Here is a 20,805-nt window from a genome sequence, read left to right as displayed (position 1 = left end):
ATCCCAGTGGGGAAGTAGCACACTGGAGATGGTTGTTTGACCAATATAAACTTCCACTTTCCCTGAACATTCTGTACCTTTCCTCCCCATCTATTATTTTTAGTTAATAATTTGTATTTTCATGATTTTATTGGTATTTTATACACTTATGTGTGTATATAGATACAGATATATAGGCATGTGTTTTTATTTTGATGTTCTAAGCTGTCCAGAATCGCCTTGCAGCAACATGAGTGGCAAACAAATTTAATAAATAAAATAAAAACTCTTTATTATAGTTATAAGCTAGCATAAACTCCACACATTTGGCTAATAAAAACATAAATAAAAGTGTCAATATTAAAATATATCTTTATAAGGATACCTATCCTTAACATGAGAACTCTTATCCCATTTTCCACATATCGCAAGATCACTGATGTATTTATGAGACACATACTAAAAAAAAGTCCGTCCCTTCCTTCCTTCCTTCCTTCCTTCCTTCCTTCCTTCCTTCCTTCCTTCCTTCCTTCCTTCCTTCCCCCTGCCCTCCCTCCCTCCATCCTCATAAAATTATAGAATGCAAGTCCAGATATGATCCAGTGGATCTGATTGCAATACAGGTAGTCCTCAACTTGCAACCATTTATTTAGCAACCATTTGAAAAAGTGACTTATGACTGCTTTTCACGCTTTTGACCATTGCAGTATCACCATGGTCACATGATCAAAATTTGAACATTTGGCAACTGGCATATATTTATGATGTTTGCAGTGTACTGATCACCTTTTGTGACCTTCTAGTCAATGGGGAAACCAGATTCACTTAATCATGTTACTAATTTTACAACTGCAGTGATTCACTTAACAACTGTAGCAAAAAAGGTAATAAAATTGGGCAAAACTCATTTAACAACTGTCTTGCTTAGCACTGGAACTTTTGAGGTCTGTTGTGGTTACTTTTACATATAAAGAACATCTGGATTTTTGCCTATGTTGAGGCCTTATCACATATCACTTTATAACAATACATAGCATGTTGAAAGTTTTCTGCAGGGATTCCTTTTTATTAGTCTGCATAAAGTAGCAGTCAGTTAGGCAAGTAGTATTGATCAGTAGCATTCAGTGGTGGCTTTTTTTTCAGTTGACAGGTAATGTCAATTCTTTGATTTTACGATATCCCTTAATATGAACAACCAGTTTTATTTCTCAAAGTCTAGAAAAATAGAATATCATGGCTGAATATGCCAATCTTTCATTTTGCAATTGAATGCCTTAGATATACGTATATATAGCCAATTTGAGGATGCATCAGACCAAATGACAAATGTTTTTGTATTAAGGGCACCTCCTTGGAGAAATATTTTGTGGTTTCTGTACATATGGCCTCTACATGTATACCAAAAGCCTTTTTTAATGCTAGACAAACATTTGACTATTTGCTCAGAATGGGACTAACTGTACTGCTTTAAAATACAAAGTTAGAACTGTTAAATGGTAACTATGCAAGCTATTAATAACTTGTTTTAATGTCATATCAGACCTTGAAGAGTGCTATCAGCAAGCAATGCTTTTTTTTTCTTTTGTGTTCTCCAATGCAGAAGTACTGGCCTTAGTGAATAGGATATGGCTGTCCATTTTCTATGTTGGTAGTGTGTGCTTTTATCTCTTTTGGAAAACTATGCTCTTATCTTCTGCTAAACTATGAACCTTAAAATTTACTAAAGTAAGTACAGTTTGTCCTTTGAGATTACAAGCAAAAAGGAATTCTTGCCTTTGGATCTAGGTTCTACATATGATTACATCCCTATCAGTGCTTGACATCAGAAAAAAATTGCATAGTATTCAGTCTCTATACATAGCCTGTGGTTTTGATGGACTAGGCCCTTCTTGACCATTAACAGATTTCAGCATTAAAGGAAGTGTGTGCATTGATTCTCATAGCTATAGGTAGGGTGAGACTTTGCCATGTCTGTGTTCATTCAGAAAGACAGAATGAGTACTATTTGAAAGCTTAAGTTAAACATTAATTCTCTTCTGGATTACCATGTCTATTTCTTGCCTACAGCTGAGCCAAAATATAATTCTTGAGCTTCTTTGTTTCCTAGATGAGTTGCAACATAGGATTATTATGCATTTCAGGGTGCTCTCCAGTTGGCCTATGTCTTAACTTGAATAGTAACAATAAAGAAGGAATCCTGCCCTCTTTGTTTGTTTTGGATTTGTAGGATTGTAAAGAATAACACTTAACAGGAGAACATTTTGTATTGTAAATGAAATTGAAGGTGGTGTTGGGGTTTGGAATGAAACTCAACTCCTGGAACATCATCAACAGAAAATTGGTGACTGTGCTAAGATGAAGGAATTTTTCCCCTAACATTTTTGTAGATAAAATGTTAATGAAGGAAGAATTGCTCCATGGGAACTCATATTTTTATAATAAAATAAATCAACGCAGCACCATATTCATGTATAAGAATCTCAAAATGATGTATCTGAATGCTCACGAATAGTCAGATTGTTATTTATGTAGAAAGTTTTATAAACCACTATTTGACTGTTTGAATGTAAAGGCAGAAGCCAGGTGTGTAACTGGATACAAAGGAGATAAATGAAAAAGGAAAAAATAGTCCACCTTAACTGGACCTAAGATTGTTTCTTTTAATTTCCAGAATAATTATTTTGTTAAATTCTATTTTTGTGAGCTGCTTTTTACCTCAAAAAATATGAAAAGGCAGTTTCTCATTTACCTTTCATGTTTCTGGGCAGATTCTTAGGACTGGAAAATGCTATACAGGTAGTTATTAACATGATCACAGCTGTGACTGAAATTTCGTTATAAGTCACCACAATCAAAAAGGGAGTCATCACCTGTCTGGACTCAATTTTATAACCATTTTCATCAGATTTAAGTGATCACACGATTGTTAAGCAAATCTGGCATCTGAAGAAAATCTGATTTTGCTGGTTGGAAGTTGACTAGGAAGATTGCAAATCATGATCACATGACCATAAGACATTGTAGCCATCATAAATGTCAAACACCTGAATTGTGATTGTGGGGGTTGTCCAATGGTTATACCTCGAAGATGGGCTGTAAGGCACCTTTTCTGAGGCTGTCATAACTTTGAACTTTTATTAAATAAACAGTTGTAAGTTGAGGACTCCCTGCATTTGCAAATATTTTGAAGTCGTTTCAAGCTTTATAGAAACTGATTTTGCATGACAATTTATTATTCATGTTTTAAACATCATTTGTGCCATTTGAACATAGCCACATATATCTTGCGCATGCCAGTATATCTCCTTTTTTGGAATTGTTTTTCTTTAATAACAGAGTTAGATAAAAAAATTGAAAGGAAAGAAAAGTTGGCTGTTTATTCTAAACGTATGGTCTGTTATCAGAATAAGTTTTGATTTACTGTAGGCATAAAGTAGGCATCTAGCCCTTTCCTCCAATATCAGCTGCTTGTGTTCTGTAAACTTTGGGACCTTCCCAAATGGCATTCATGATATCGAAGAAGCTGTCATTGGGAGAAGTTGGCAGCTTTTCCATGTGCTTTGGCCTCTCATGGAAAAGTTGCTTTATGCACAAGTATAGTACTTGTATATTTTTATTATTAAATATGTCTAGCCAACCATGTCAGCAAATCTTTCATGGTTGATTAACTCAGTAAAAACAGTAAAGGCAATCAAGAATAGTAGAGTACTAAAAGTGGTTGTATAACAGATGGCTCTTTAACAAGGCAGCTTCAAGAGATCCTTCTTAGATCACAATATGCGGACAAGTGATCAGAAAAGACAAGTTAAATCCCTGAGTAAACCCAAATTTCCTTCCATTATACAAGAATTCACTAGAGTCTTCATTTTTAAATCTTCCTAGGAGGAGTTTGGGTTGTGTGGGAGGAAAGTTTTAAGCTCACAATATAATACTTTTGAAGATTTTATTTTAATGAAATCTTCAGAGACTTGGAAAGGAATTCAGTGCATCCAGATTTAAAAACTGCAGGAGCAATCCATATGCCATATATCAGTTTTGATTGCCAATATCTATGAATCATATTTTTATGAGTGCATTCCTATTCTCCGCCTTCTTGGCTTGTTGTTTACAATACAAAGCTTGTATTCAGCTGTATAATATTTTCATTTTGAACAGGCTTTGCTTGTTTTCCTATGGCAGGTGGTAACCATTTGATTATTTCATTGTGTTTTATTATGTTTTATCACATTTTCCAAACTTGCAAATTATTATTATCATCAGTCAAAATCAACCTACTATAGGATTAAGAACTCTTTGCTGAAGATAATGTAGTATAAACTACCATACTGGTCTGACAGATTGGTTGATAGATGTATTTGTATTTCTCTGTTAGGGATGAATAGAGAGAGATCATCTCAAAATCATCCAGCTGGATTTCATGCTTAAGGCAGGAGTAGAACTCAAAGTCGCTGGTTTCCAGCATGGTGCCTGAACCACTAGACCAGGGTTGTCAAACTTGTGTCCCATGAGCCGAATGCATCACCTGCTGGTCATGCCCATGTCCGGTTTAGCAAAGGGAAAAAACTCCCGATATGTCATGTGATGACGCGAGTTTGACATCCCTACACTAGACCAAATGGGCTCTCAATTCAGGAGCTAGCAACTTTTTTAAAGAGATGAACCTGAATTTTTTTCTTTTTTTTCTTTTCTTTTTTTGTTACTTTTGTGGAGTTAATTCTGAAAAGTAGAAGAGAACTATTGTGGTTTACAATACAATAGTATTGTAAAACAGAACACAGTTGAAAACCACACTGTATTAAAAACACATTAAGTACAGTCTAAATTTCACCTCCATAAGTTGGGATAATTGTTAATCAAAAAGCCCCTTATTTACAACATGGTCTGTGATAGTGACAATAAATTAGAGGCAGGTGTGGGTAAGTCCGGTAGATAATTTGACCTCAAATCCTTTAGGAAGTCTGTCAGGAAATAAAACTGGAAAGAGATTAAACTGTTTAAGGACTGATATATGTGTAAAACAGTCTCAGGGAAAAGTCTTTTTTAAATAACCTGCAGTTAGACATCCATTCCCATGCAGGATCCATTACAGTAATAATATAAATGAAGAGTTCTTAAAAGTTTGGATCATGGCATCCAAACCTTCCTTCAAAAAGAAAGGATGTAGTTAGTGCACAAGTGAAGCAAATCCAAAATAGGATTACTGCCATCATTTTCCCTTGATCTTTCTGAGCAACATAGCATAAATGTACCTGTAACTGTACTGTTCCTTTTTAGAAGTATTGTTATTACATAAAAAATAGATTACGTCGTCTAATAATAGGATATCTCTCTTGAGTGAAGTATGTCTTGTTTCGTTATTCCTATGATTAACTAAAATAGGGTTAAAGAAATTAGAGAACGAGTGTATCTGTTTAGATTAGGAAAAATAATCTGAACATCTCTTTTCATAACTTCCTAAAAAATCACTCATTAACCTTGATTGTTAGTTTGAAGTCAAAGATAAAAACATGTTGAAAAATATCCCACTTCCTATACATATATACTATGAATTTAAAGCTAACCAGCTACATCTGGAGATTATGCTTACTTAAAATGATACAGGAGAAATCTGGAATTTGGTGATCCAGTACAAAAATAAATTTGCTTATGTATACTTTTAATTATTACAAAATTGTATTTTAATGCAATATGGATTTTTGAAGTTATGATATACTTCATTTGATTGCATATACATAGATTATAGTTATTCTAGGGGACATGTCTTTTAGACTCTTCTAACAATTATTTTGACTAAAATAAATTGTATAACATATAAATAAAGTATAGGTTAAACTTTTTCATGTGCCAAAAGGCATGTGGTGTATTTAAAAGTGAGATAGAATATTTGCTATGCCACTGGGAGTTTTCATAAGTTTATTCTGAATGAAACAGAAGGAAAAGCAGTTAGACGAGTTTTGTGGCTGTCTGGTTTTCTTTTTATTTAGATGGAGTGTGTGAAATAATATGACTAATGCTGTGCCACCCAAAGATTACTAACAAATAGGCCATGCCTTACTTCACCTGGGAAGCAAGAAGAGATATGTTAGAAAGCCAGGGTCAGGGTTTTTTTAAAAGCTTCATTCTCACTTTAGGTATGATGACTCTTACCTTCCTCTTCCTTCTACTAAAAGGAACATTAGGTGATGTAATGCTTTTCTCCTAAATCTGTACTTTCAGATCTGAGCAAAGACTTGTTTCTATTTATATGGGCCTCTATTTCCTTGTTAAAAAATCAGCAGAGGGCTTAAGAAATTGAGTGAGTTATCTTCAGCAGACGAGAAAACAGGAAGTGATTTGAATATACCTGTTGCCAATATTTTTTCCCTGACAAACATTCCTGCATGACAAGCAGAAATCTAACATGCAAAGCATCTCCTGTAGCTGAACAGTTTCATTATTCATCATGGTATTAAAAAGATATATTTACAAATTCAGTGTGCTAAACCAAACCAGGGTTTTCCAAACTTTGCTAGTTAAAAAACAACAACACAGAACCCCTTTTTTCTATCAAAAGCAAAACTCTAGTGATAGAAAATTGCTATGTACGAGTGAAAATTTCTCCCACTCCCTCTTAAATCCCACCAAAGATTATAGAGAATATAGTTTGAAAAACACTATGAAACCTGATGAAAATGTGTTTGTGTATCAAGGCTTTCAGTTTTCCATGTAAGTGTAAACGCTAAGTGGAGGAGAACTTAAGGCATTTAATGTATTTATATAACGGAACGCTAGATAGATAGATAGATAGATAGATAGATAGATAGATAGAGATAGAGATAATCATAGAGTTAGATTGAAACTGCCCATTTCCCTCTAAGAGGGATTGTGGGCATGTATGAATAAAACATTAAAACAGATATAAATTTTTTAAAAAGGCGAGGTTGGTTAAATATCAATATTAAATGTTAATTAATGGGTGAGCTTTAAGGGCACTAACCAGCACCATGGCTGTGCTCCTCTCGGAGCCCAAGTAAGACAGCACAGCCGTGTTTTGAAACCTTTCGAAAAGGCCAGGTGAGTTGACAATATTATTATTTCAAAGCTACGTTAGCTGTTTGAAGTAGTCTAGATAAGAAGCACAACCGTGAGTACAAACTCTGTCAGGGGTTTAGGACTTCAACTCCCAGAATTCCTCAGCCAGCATTATATTATGCATTAACAGAATCTTACAAGACTTAAAGTATTTCTACCCTCCTTTTACTGTCTGGAAAACTAAGGAGGGTTTCTTCTGAAACACTTCCCATATTCTCCCCCTCCCGTTTTGTGACCTGTTTTACTTGATTGTTATCCAGTCTATGATTCTTCCTCCTGTTTCCCAAGAGCATTCCCACATGCTATTATGTTCTACATGGGGTTGGCCTTAAAGGTCATCTGAAAGCTATAGTTGGTATTAAGTCAACTGGTTGTATGCTGACCAGTTAAACTGGAATAGCAGATAACAGTGACATTGTGGGAGTTGTAATGGCTGCAAATTTACCTCTGAGTCTAATTTAAGGTTTGTTTATATTTATAAAGACCTTACAGCTCACATCCTTGTTACTTCCGGTACTATATGATCCAGGGAAAATCTATTCACTACATCCTGGCTGAGAGGAGAGGATAACAACCCTCCCAGCCCCTATGTTTTACACCTGAGATACCCAAAGTCTTCCCAAGTGCAGCTTTCCAACATTGAAAATAGCCTGATCCCCACTGATTGTCATCTGAGATCCTCATGTTACAATGAATTATCTTATGTTAGATCATTTGCACCTTTTTCAATGTATGGGAGAAGAAAAGGTATTCTTTTTTGGGGGAAGAGACATATAGGTAGCGTTTAACTTGCTCTGTGTTTCCATGAAAATAGTGAATCTTTAGAAAATATAGTATTATCAGCAGAATCCTTCCCCAACTAAATATGTCACATTATTTGTCCAAAAGGAAGACCAACCAGTTAGATTGCATTTTATGTGATGGAATATGTGATGATTACAACATCAAAAGGCTACATCTAAATCAATTTATTTGACATACAAACATATTCTTGCCAAGGAGGTTTCTCATTCATAGACTGTATCACATAACGCCTGACTTTTAATAAACTCAGACAAGAGTAAATGATGGCCTAAGGTGATGCTGCAAAATAAACAGATCTACATCAACTGCATGGATGGATCTGAGTTTTACTATTTTACACATAGTTTTGGGGATGGAACTACTGTTATTTTATGATTTATACAATAGTTTCGTATGTTGCCTTTCTCCAAATTGTGGAAAACTCTTAAGTCCTATCAGTTTTTTGCAGTTGCCCTCCAAAATTTGATGGAATGGTTGGTCAGAACAGGAATACTTGAAAATTGGACTCATGTGCAAAATGTCCATTGCTATTTTAAAAGATGCATTAAATGAATGTAATTAGGATTTTAGATGAAATATTCTGTATTGCAAGGAAAAAATATTTTACATTTCTGTGAAATTCTATAAAATAATTAGTTTACCAAATAAGGACTCAATAGGTAGACAAAAATGCCAAATCCCATCTGAACATCTGGCTGACTGTGCAGATGATGATGATGATGATGATATGCACACAGGCAATATTGACTCTATTTACCAAGGAACATAATTGGGTGTGGAATGTTGCAAGTACAGCAGACAGTTGAGAAAATAAAAAGGATATTGGAAGAATATCTGAAAGACAGCAAAGAAGATGCACTGAAGCTAGCACGCCATGAAGGCTTACTGAATACCAGACAGACCAAACTAGCCTACAAGAAAGACCAAATGAAGAACAGAAAAGAGACATGGCAAGGCAAATTATTACATGGCCAGTAAACATAAACAAGCAAGCAAAAAACTAGTAGGCAGAGCAGAGAACAAGACCTGGCAATGGCTAGGAACAGGGAAATTGAAAAATACTTGCCCAAGATCAAGCCTTAAGAACAAATGCATACAAAGGCACAATTGAGAAAACGGCAACAGGTAGCAAATGCCATGTCTATAGAGAAGCAACAATGGGGCTTGCAATATCTGAAAATAATACCATTTGCCTTCAAGCAAGAATTGGTGGGACCGCAGAATAGACAAAAAATAGAAAATGAAGACGCTAAAATGCTCTGGGACCTCAGAATTCAAACAGACAACACCTGCCATGTAATACCCCAGACTTAATAATTGTTGATAAGAAAGACAAAAAAGTCTGGATAGTGGACACGGCAGTCCCTGGAGACAGCAAAGTAGAAGAGAATGGAGACAATCACAAAATACAAGATTTGCAAATAGAAATAGAATTACTGTGGCAAAAGAAAGCAAAGGTAGTATCAATAATAAACATCTTGGGTGCAATCCCAAAACAACTGCAGAACAACGAGGACACATCAGCACTGATAACTGCAAAAAGGCAGCTTTACTTGGAACAGCTTACATCCTGAAACAATACCTTTAACACCATGAAATAACACCTGCTTATCCCAGGTCCTTGGGGAAGGACTCAACAGGTGGATAAAAATGCCAAATCCAGTCTAAATATCTGCCTGAGTGTATGACCAACCATAATCATAATAGCAATCAAACAGCTTTGAGTTATTATAGAAGATGAATGGTTGAAGTCTAAAGATAATACAAAAGAATAGGATTTGAGGTTTTTCAGGCTGTCTAGAAGTTTATGGCAAAGCTTGAATATTTTAAGTTTATAGTTGTGATACTCCCAGTAAGGCAGTGTTAAGTAACCAGTCCCTGGTTATGAAGTGTTGGGTACTGTACTTTGTACACAGATAGTTTGAAGTACTTTGTGTAAACATTAAAGATATATCCATATTTTAAAATATAGCTTTTACCTATGTAGTAGTGTGCATAAAAATAGTTTCCTGTCAACTACAAATTAAAGAATAAAAGAGATGCTGAATTTAATAAATTATATATAATTTACTAACAGAGTTGATCACACGTCTTATTTGTATATAACACTGATCTATAATGTTTAATTTTGGCATACTTTGATGTACAAACTCATCCCAAGGGGGTGGCAATTAATGGTTCAGCCATCATGATAAGAAGATCAGAATAACTATGTTGTGGTTTAGTGTTATATCATGTAGTCAATTTAAAAAAAATTAAATACTGTGTTTCTCAGAAAATAAGGCCAGGCCTTACTTTCTTTTGACCCCCGAAAAAATGGCTAGGCTGTCTTTTCGGGGGTGACTTAATTTCTCCCCCCCATGCACCCTTGCCTAGAGCACCCCACGAGCACCACCAGCCACTCCTAATAGCGGAGCACAGAATGCTCCCTACCCCCGCCAAGTGCCTTTGCTGCAAACCCAGGTATGGTGCTGGTTGCAGGCTGGATCAGCGGGCGGCGGCGGTGTGGATGCCGGCCTTGGTGGAATAGGGGCACTTTGCATCATGCCTACTGCTGTTGCTTCCTCCACTGCCATTGCTTTCCCTTCTGCCCGTGCGCTGCCGCGTATGGAGTGCTGCACATTCCTACACCGGCAGCGTTTCAGCCACTTCTCAGGTGGGGAAGCTGTAGATTTCATGATTCCTGCCAGCGCTGGCGCCTCTCTTGCCAGTGCTGTCTCCAACAACAGCAGCAGCGGTGAGATAGACCCCGCTGCCGACGAAAACTGCTTGTCCCCTCCCGCAGGGGCATTGCTTTGATTGATGGCAGCTGCGTCGACAAGGTCCTGCAAGTCGGTGAGTCTTTCAGGGTTGGATGGATGGAAGTGGTGGCGGGAGGGTGATGCGATCGTTTCTCTCCCCCCACGCCTCACTTTGCTTCCCGCCCCAGAGCTTCGGGTGATGGTCTCGCTCTCTTGTACAGTCGGGCGCTCCCTCTTGCTCCAGCCACCTGACCCCCGTGGACCTTTCCCTCCCATTTAAGTTTTCTTTACTCTAATTCCCTCTGTCAGTTCCCTAAGAATACAGACTGGCCGGACAGCTTCCTCCCCTCCTGGTGCTTTTAAAAAGGGAACCATCTATCCACTTTGCCCTTTGAGCAGAGGCAAACCTTCCAATCCAAACAGAAGAGAAAGGGAATCATCCTACAGACCCTTAGCACCAAGCTTACCAGAGGATTCTCCCAAAGGATCCACCTCAAAGGAGGATTTATCAGAGGATTCACCCCAAAGGATGGGAGTGCATTTAAGGGGGTGAATCCTCCTTTGAAATATTGAAATATTACAATATAGCAAACGTCAAAATAATGCTGATCCTTCAACAAACTTGAACCAATTGTTCATAGAAGCATGATATAATAATAAATAAAATCACAGAAAATTGTTTGAGAAAAACAATGAAAATATATACCTTTAAATGAGTGAAGGGAAAGTTACAACTTTTGGTGTCTAATTAGGCTTGTTAGTCCATGATTAATGTTGAAGAATAAGGCAAAATATGGATACAGGGTCACTGACTTCCAAATACATCATTTCTCCCCTTTCAAAGCATGATTAGAAATTGAACAGCTTCCATTGCAGTGCCAAAAAAAAACTTTCCTAGGATTTTCACGTTCATGTATACGTTGGCTTTTAAGGAGAAAATATTCTTCATGACAGTAGGTATGAAGTGGGATACGACAGGCATATTTAAAGTATGTGATAGAATTTTCAGTAGAACTAAGACCCTGGCAGAGTGTTGCTCTGACTGAGGCAGAAATAATGTTGGTGAAGGAATGCAAGAACTGTAAATTAAATGTCAGCTCTGGGAAAGTAAGAAAGAGACTCAAAATAACATCTATATTGTCTATATTGTGCATGATATAAAATAAGTCAGAGGGAAATGTCTGGCAACCTTTCAAGATTCTATTATTATACCCTACATTGGTAAAGTTCTAATAGTTCTTGTGGAGCCTGCTTCCTGATATGATTTATTTTTAAGGGCTGACCAATTTACCTTCTACACATCCATGGTCTTGATGAAAATAACCTCAGTTCCTGTTAATACTGGGTTTATGCTGGTGATGATGATTAAATTGGTATCATTGGAAGTGACAAGTTTATTATCAAGTGTATTTGGATCCTTTACAAAATTGAAACAAAACCTATGTTTAATTTTTTGATAGCACATACCTCCCAATATCTATATTCGTACATACATTCCATGACATAATTTATGGATTGACACAAATAAAAATGTTATGCAAAGTGTAAAGAAAAAGAAAAAAAAGGAAGAAGCAAAATAACATTAAAGCAGAGAATCAAAAAATGAAAAATAGTTAAATATAATTTACACCAACTTTCACTAAACCTCTTTATACCTTTCTGTCTTGAAATTCATTTTTGCTTCTATTTTGTACATATAGTGCTTCATACATTGCTTCCATCCTCAATCACTTTCCCTTCCACTCAATCTATTTAGTCTGTGAAGAGTGCTGAACCATTTGCAAAATTTTTCATTTTATTCTCAAAAATGCTTTAATGTTCATCATACAGCATTGTTACCTCATATAGCAACTAACCTTTAATCAATATCAACTCATTCTTGGATCTTTGCCTGACTTGGATACTTTTTCTGCTGTTTGTCATTTCAGTTTCACTCATCTATTCATGTCACCTAACTTAGTATTTTCTTCTGGATTCATTCATTCAGAATGTTGCATGTTTTTTCCTCAAAACTCATCCTAGGTTGAGGGCCCTTTGCAACCTTACCATCCAATGTCTGACAAACAAAATAAATGATGACTGTATTGAGAACTACCTGTAATGCCTTTATGTAAGAAACTGAAAGTCAATTATCCTTAGTCAACCATTCAACATTCTTTGCTGATAATAAAGCTCAATATCAGAGAGTTTAGACGCATTTTGCCCAGTATATATCACAAGTGCAGCTGAAGGCCAGTTTTATCCAAGCATGCATATATTATTCTATGCAATCTAAATTGCATGCAGACTACATTGCCAGCCAACATCCTGTTACCTACATTGCGATTGTTGTGGATTACATTCAGTTACAATGTGGATAATTGCTAATATCTGAAAATCAAAATGAGTTTGAAATGTTTGCCTTAATTTTTAAGCTTTTCTGAATCAACTGTATAATGGACATTTTAAACTATTGTGAGATTCACAGAAGTTGGCAGAAGCATTCACAGAACTGTGTGGAGGATGCAAGATGGAACTAGCATTGAAATGCAAGCTCTAGCCTTTTTGTATGCACATGATGTTGCATGGAGGTATGGAAGGTACAGAGCTTATGTTGTAATGGCAATGCTGCTTTCATCATTTTGCCAAAAGGTTGTGATACTCTGGCGCCTCTTCTAATTTGACTAGGTCTAGGTGAGTAATATTTGAAAACAACTGCAGGAAAAGAGGTTCTTCCAAGAGCTGAGCCTACTACATCATTAATCCCTTTTGATTAAATAAAATAACCATTCTAACAAGAAATAATTTCTTCATAGCTATATACCTATCATGGCTATATTTTTTAAAAGTTGAATAGCTAAATTTTCTCTTTTAAACTTTGAGAAACATCATTTATTCTTATGAATTGTCTTATGAATAGTTATTTTGTTTGAAATAACCCAGTGTCTCCTTTTTCTTTTATATCATGGTACCATCTCCCTAGATTTATCTCGATAGATAGATCTCCCTGTTTTGACACCCCCACCCCCGGGACTACCTGAGAAAATGTTTGGAAGTGGTTTGCCATTGCTGGTCTGAGAAAGAGTGATCGGTCCAAGGTTGTCATCCAGCTTCCTTTGTTCCCAACAGGACTAGATGTTTTGTTCTCCTGGTTTCTAGCCTGGTGCCTTAACCAGTATCCCAAGTTGGCTTTCAGTGCTTCATATACTCTAGTGTGCAAGAGTATGTGAAGTTTAAATCTAAATCTAATCATAAACCATGCTGGTCAGCATAACTGAACTCCTTATTCTGAAGGGAATTCCAGAATTGTGAAGTTCACACCATTTTGATTCTTTTTCCTATAATTCTAATGATTCATTTCTTTAAGTTTACCACTTTTGTAATTCAAAAATTTATCACTGTCTTCTTTTATTTAGAAATACAAAATTTCTGGCTGCTTTCCCAGCCAAGCTGCGAAGGTAACTTCACAAGTTTTGTACAGGCACTCCAAAGCAGAGATACCCTTAAAAGCTATCAGAAAAGAAATACTTGCTTTAGCACTATAGATCTTCCATCTCTTTTCTGTGCAATGGTTTTGCTTTATATGGTTTTGAAAAGCAGTTGTGTGCAGGTCACCTTTAAATTTCTGTTTTTTTCTACTTTATTTTCTGCTTTTCTCCTTCAGTATGGTTCAATTATTTGATAAAATAAAAAACAAAGACAAAATTGCTTATCACCTAATTTTTCCAAGCTGATCAAAATAAACTTTTAAAGAGGAAACATATTTTTTTTATCTCCCTGTAGTATCAGCAGAAAAATCAGAAATGATAAGGGCAGTTAATATATTCAGTATATAGATACTGAATCTGGGAGGATATCCCCTTGAGATTTTATAACCACACGAAGGGCTGAAGTAAATATGAAACTTGATATACATTTCCTATTTATTGCTAGTGGACAAGATTTATTCCACTTGGAGTACAAACAAAATTTGATAGATTCTTTGTAATGGAAATGATAGCTGCATAATATTGTTTTGTCCCTAGCAAGAAACTGCATTGTATTTCAAAATAAGGCACAGAACAATATTTTACTTTCTTTGGAAGCAGTACTGTATAGAGTAAGAGGAATTTTACTGTCAGATTTCTTGTGACACATTTTAATAAGGAGAAATTATGTTGAAACTAAGCCAATAACTAGTATCTGTCTAATAGCAACATATTAATTACAACTGCATTCAAGATTGTTTTATTGCTAAAAGCCTTCTTATCCCATATTAATAGTTTTGTTGAAATTTTGAAGAAGTATTTTTAAGTGAAAACTTACTAACTTCTTTGACTTTTTTAAATAACAGCTTTTTTCAACCAGTTGGGGGTTTCTTAGCCACTTGCAGTACTTCAGCCACATGTATAATCTAATAGATAATTTCTGCTATCCAGATCCTAAAATGTTGCATTTATAGATAACTTTTTGTACTTGAATTTGGAAAGGCAGCAAATAATTGAAATGACAGATCAGCATGTTTCATAATGCATGCCGTATAAACAAAGTAAAAATGAATTACTCTATTTCTTGGAAAGAGATGTTTGGCATAGGTTTTATTACAAAGAAAATAAAGGAGGGAAAAGAATCTGTGTACGTCTATCTTTTTTTATCTTTCGCTTACTGCAACTAAGTTTTGTAACGAAAGTTCTTCCCCATATTTTTCTTGGCAGACTGTATTATTTTATTTCACAGTAGCTTTTCAAATACAATGGTTCATATTCTTTTTAAGCTTCATCTCCTGCTCATCCAGATGGCAACTAAATTATGGGCTACATTGCAGCAAAGTGCAGTAGTCAGCACATGCTCCTAAAGGTGCTGCCATAGTATTTTAAAGCTTGTATCCATCTTCATTACAAGTGCAAATATTAATAATTAAGGATGTTAAAATGAAATCATTATAAATGATTAAAGCAGATGCCAAATTTCATATGAAAAGCATGATAAGGAGTAATTGCTGTCAGCACATCTTCCATTCATGCTCCTTTTAGCAATTAACCTTTATTGCTCGTAATTTACTCCTGTATACAGAGTAAAATAGTGCTCTGAAGAAAGAACCTTAATGGATCGTATTATTTGAGTATCATTATTGGTGCTGTTGATTGCATATCATAAAAGCTGCATTGGGAGAATAGCTTTGAAATATGTTTGTATGTTAATATTGATTTATGTGTGCTATATTTATATATATATATAAACATTGGAATAATATGAAGGCTGTGCCAAGAGGTTCCTGTCTATCTGTTAATGATTGGATACATGCACATTTCTCCTATTAAAGATGGATAGTCATTAAACTGGCTGTAGACCTAAAGAATTATGTTAAAGAATTATAGTTAAGTCTGAGGGTTTTTTCTATTTCAAATGTTTCTATCTGGACTAAGTTCATTTTAAAAAAGAATTGACTATTAAATAACTAAGAAGTTATCAAAAATGCTGCATTTAATAAGTATGGCTATTATAAAGTGGCATTTTTTTTCTGAATACACATACAACAATTTTACATAACAATTTTAAATCGAAAAGTAATCTAGGTATTTGATTCTTGAGTATTCTAATCTTTGTCCTGCTATAATTAAAACATTTTCCTGCAGAAGAAGAGCAGTTTTGCTATAAGACTTCACAGTGTATAGTATATTTATAATTAAGAATCTTTATATTTAGTACTGCAGGTTTTGCACTAACAGTTTAGAAAGAAATACCCATTATTTTATTTGATAGGACTTAAAAATACTGACAGTGCTAATTGTCAGTGCTACTGGCAGTGCTGAAGACTCAGATCATTGTTTAGCTAAAGTATTAGAGTGAATGAAGGAAAAAAGCAGAACAAAAGTATTTAGTGGATTGATAGTATTTTTCCTCTGGCTTTCTTATCAATCTAGAATAAACCTAAAGAAGTAGACAAAGAAAGCTGGAAATTATTTGACTGATTCCCTTGATTTGATCAAAATGAAGTAATGAAAACATTTGAAGCTAAATTAATTAATGAGACATAGTGAACAACGTGTGTTATGAATGTCTGGCTGAGACTTGTGAGACAAACTCTCACTAAAAAGGCACCAGCATTTATATGCCAGGATTTTTGTGAATAGTGAATCATATAATATTGAGTATTGGAAACAATAGCAATATAGTTCAATAGAACTGTAAATCTTGGGTCACTATTGTAAAATGATCTCCACATACAAAAGGATTTGAGAATGTAATAAGATAGTAGGGCATACACTCAGGAGTCTTGAATAACCAGTAACTCCTTGATAATTCATGTCAAACTACACTCATAATTTTAAAAAGGTAAATCCTTGTTTAAAGGATTATGGACTGGTATGCTGCAGCAAGAGTGAATGGGTGAGTGCTGTGGGGAGATTGCAGGCAGACGTGGGGCTTAGAATGCAGCTGGGATTTGTACTTGCCCTGCTGGGGACTTCGCAGAAAAAAAAACAGTGGGAGTGATTGACAGGAGCAACTTGAGGCTTCTTGTTGACTTCCCCATTGACTTTGCTTATAAGAAAGTAGCAGAGAAGGTTGCAAATAGTGATCTTGTGACCACCATTGCCTACAATTTCAAGATTTATAAATACTGTTAAAAATCTTCAAAAATCTTTTCTATTTTGAAATATAAATATAATATTCCTGTCATCTCTAATTGAGAAAAATGGTAATTGGCAATATTTGAGATGCAAAGCATATGAGCAAAACAACACATTTATCTTTGTGGTATATGCCACATCTATTTACAACAAGCACAGATGTGAAATTTGTCTCAATAATTAGATTTTTAATTGGTATATCATAAAACAGATCAATCATTACTCTGTTTGACATAAGGTAATCTATACAGACACAATTACATTGTGTAATCATTTTTTTCACAATCATTTTTTTCTGGCCTTTTCCCTTACCTTTAAGGTCTTTGCTCTATATCAAGTAAACTTGCATTTGTAACCTTGAAGAGAAAAGTGGAGGATGAATATGTTTGCTGGATAATGTATTAAATGTGGTTTAATTTATTTTATTACATTTTCCCTGATATATAGGATATACACTACTATGCTATTTCATATATAAGATAACTCTAGGATTTATTCCTTCTATTTCAGAATATAACAAGCTTGTAACATAGTGTTGACATAGATGACACTGATGCTATGTATTTTGAGTTATTTAAATATTAACTAATGATTTACAATGCATTATCATTTAATAACCAAGTACTCTCTTCTTATAGTTGCCGGACAAGTAATCGAAAAAGTTTGATCTGTAATGGACAGTCTTCGGCTATGCCTCGGCCCCATTCACCACTTTCTGCTCATGCAGGTAATACAATTGCTCTTTTAAAATTTGTTTTAGAATTTTCAAATTTTCCTGAACAATAATTTGAAATTTTGTATAAATGTATAGCATGTGATATGTTTCAATGTAGAATTTAATAATATGAAATACAGGTTTTAATATTTATTGCAATGAATTTGGCATATCTATTTGAATAATTATTGCTTATAACCACAGCAATAGTCATTGATAAAGTAGGAGTGAAAAAATGTAAATACTGTAATTAACGCATTATGTAACATTGTAATTGATAATTGCATCACTAGTTGATTTCTCTGCACAATTGAATAGCTGACATCAGTTACCCCTTTTAAAGTAAATTGGTTATTGTTATTGATCGGATACAGTACAAGATAAAAACATCTGCAGAACTGACATAAAATAGATTTGGAACTGTAACTCAAGGCAAAACAATTGCAGTTGACATTAATTGTAGATGGCATAGGTTTATAGATAGGGCTTTGCTGCATTCATTTTTGGTAGATACTAATAAACTAAAAGAAAGTACAAATAAATATTTGGTAAAAGGTTGGGTAAATCACTGGGCCAATCACTCTCTCTCAGCTTAGCTCACTTCATAGAGTTTTTGGTGGCGGTAAAAAATAGGAAAATACAAGCTGAATAGTCAAGACCTTGTTGATGATCCAAGCTCTGTAAAGGACCTTGGAATACTCATCTCTAATGATCTAAGTGCTAGAGCCCACTGTAACTACATAGCCAAAAAGACATTAAGAGTTGTTAACCTAATCTTACGTAGCTTTTTCTCTGGTAATATCACACTACTAACTAGAGCATACAAAACATTTGCTAGACCAATACTTGAACACAGCTTATCAGTCTGGAACCCACATTATGTATCTGATATTAGCACAGTTGAGAAAGTCCAGAAATATTTCACAAGAAGAGTTCTCTACTACTCTACTTGTTTTAGAATACTCGTTGTTGAAATTCTAGACCTAGAAAACCTTGAATTACGCCGTCTTCGGTCTGATCTAAGTATGGTATATAAAATCATACATTGCAATGACTTACCTGTCAATGAATACTTCGGCTTCAACTATAACAACACAAGAGCACACAATAGATACAAACTCAAGGTTAACCGCACCAAACTTGATTGCAGGAAATACGACTTCAGCAACAGAGTGGTCAATGTCTGGAATACTCTACCTGACTCTGTGGTTTCTTCCCCAAACCCCAAAAACTTTAAGCTTAGACCTACCATCCCTGTCCTATTGTTTCTTTTATTTTTATTATATGTACTCATTTCATGTATTCATAACTATGTATATACTTATACCTATTATCTTGTAAGTGATTGACAAATCAAAATAAATTAATTAATTAAATAGAATTGGGGCAATGGAATGTGTGGCTGACACTTAAGGGAGGAGGGAAAGGGATACTGCTTAGGAAACAATCAAACAAGAGGGACGAGCCTGAAGTAGCTTTATTATTATTTTATGAAAAATAATAAAAAGAGCATTAAAAAATCTTTCTAAAAACCTAGTTAAAAGAGATTTTCTAGAATAGAAGAAAGGTAAAAGTACATATGCTACTTCTTAATGTCGTCCTATCCATCTTAGTGAATATCTTTCAAGAATAGAATCTTAAAGTACCTTTCTGACTAAGGTAGAGGAGGAAGCATTAAAATATACCATTGTAAAGATTCTCTTTTCGTTCAAGTTAATTAATAATTTATTAAAGTTATTAAATGTTTATACCACATAACTCTCAATGACTTTACAAACAGTTTTAAAATGTTTTTATGAACAAAAGAGACAATACAAAACCAGGACAAACAGAAAAAAAACAAGAAAACAAACCCAGATGGAAACAAAGAAAGGGGACAATCAATCATCCTTGCCAAAAGTTTGGACAAAGAGCTACATTGGAAATGCCTGTAGGGTGGAGGCCATTCAAATATGGGAGGTGGGGTTGTAATGTGTAATGATTAGGTGGCACCTTACTCCAATATTTTAAATAATCAATACTCCTTATCATTTTCCTCCTTTGTGCTGAATTGGATTTATAGAATCCCATGAATTTATGAAGTTGGTTATTATTTTAATATAGTAATAAATAATTAATATATTGAAAGGCTAAGTTACCTGAACTGTATGAAAAGATGACTAATTAAGTATTTAAAAGGAGATAAAATGAAATTAAACCAATAATTGGAAATATGCATTCAAGCCTGTACCTTAATCAAAATGCATAGTAGGGTACTTTGTAGCATGAGTTACAATTACTTATACTAAAAATAATTACCCTCTTTCTAAGGACTAGCATCTTCACATACCATATCTCCATTTTATTAGAAACTTGGTCACAGCTTTTGCACAAAATATCTTAATTGCAATTGAAATAACTTGTTTGTCTATTCAGTTCAAAAACTGAAATAAACATTAAAACTTCTCTGTGTATTCCCAGTCATTCGTTTGAGTGGCATCTTCAAGAGTTAGAACCATGATACTCAACCTCAAAGTTCAGTCATTGTCAAAACACACAGTGCCCAGCTGACCATGAGATGTACCAGCTCCAGCTACCCTGTTCCAGAGATGCCTTTGCCTCTGCCTGCCTGCTGATCATATTTGCTGGAACTCCCATGTCACTGTCATGCCCCTGGTGGAGACTGACTCTGAGGAAGAGGAGGAACAGCTGACAGGGACTGGGAGTGTGGCTCCAGAGATGTGGAGGAGGCTGGGGAAGGGCAGAGGCTGGCTGAGCAATCAGAAGAGGATCCAGGCCCATCCCCTACCCATCCTAGGGCACGCAGAGAGGAGAGGATCAGGGAAAAGGGAGGTCTACTCAGGAAGAGATTACCATGATCCTCCTCGTGGCTTTCAGCTGGGAGCTATGTATATAAGTTTGTAAC

The 20,805-nt window shown here is 35.2% G+C and overlaps 1 protein-coding gene across 12 annotated transcripts in view; it reads left to right on the top strand.

The window, feature by feature from the left end:
- Positions 1-20,805, top strand: part of MAST4 (microtubule associated serine/threonine kinase family member 4) — a 210,049-nt gene that overhangs the window by 134,904 nt on the left and 54,340 nt on the right. For all 12 annotated transcript variants that reach the window (XM_087927216.1, XM_087927214.1, XM_087927213.1 and 9 more), the window contains one exon: positions 17,824-17,912. In XM_087927216.1, coding sequence (XP_087783342.1) covers positions 17,824-17,912 — 89 coding nt within the window. The remainder of the gene's footprint in view (positions 1-17,823; positions 17,913-20,805) is intronic.

This window comes from Pseudonaja textilis, chromosome 2 (genome assembly GCF_049901715.1).
Source record: "Pseudonaja textilis isolate UNSWEBS1 chromosome 2, rPseTex1.2, whole genome shotgun sequence".
In the NCBI taxonomy this organism is placed as follows: domain Eukaryota; kingdom Metazoa; phylum Chordata; class Lepidosauria; order Squamata; family Elapidae; genus Pseudonaja; species Pseudonaja textilis.
Note: the sequence above shows the minus strand (reverse complement) of the source record. Positions and strands in the feature narration are given on the sequence as shown.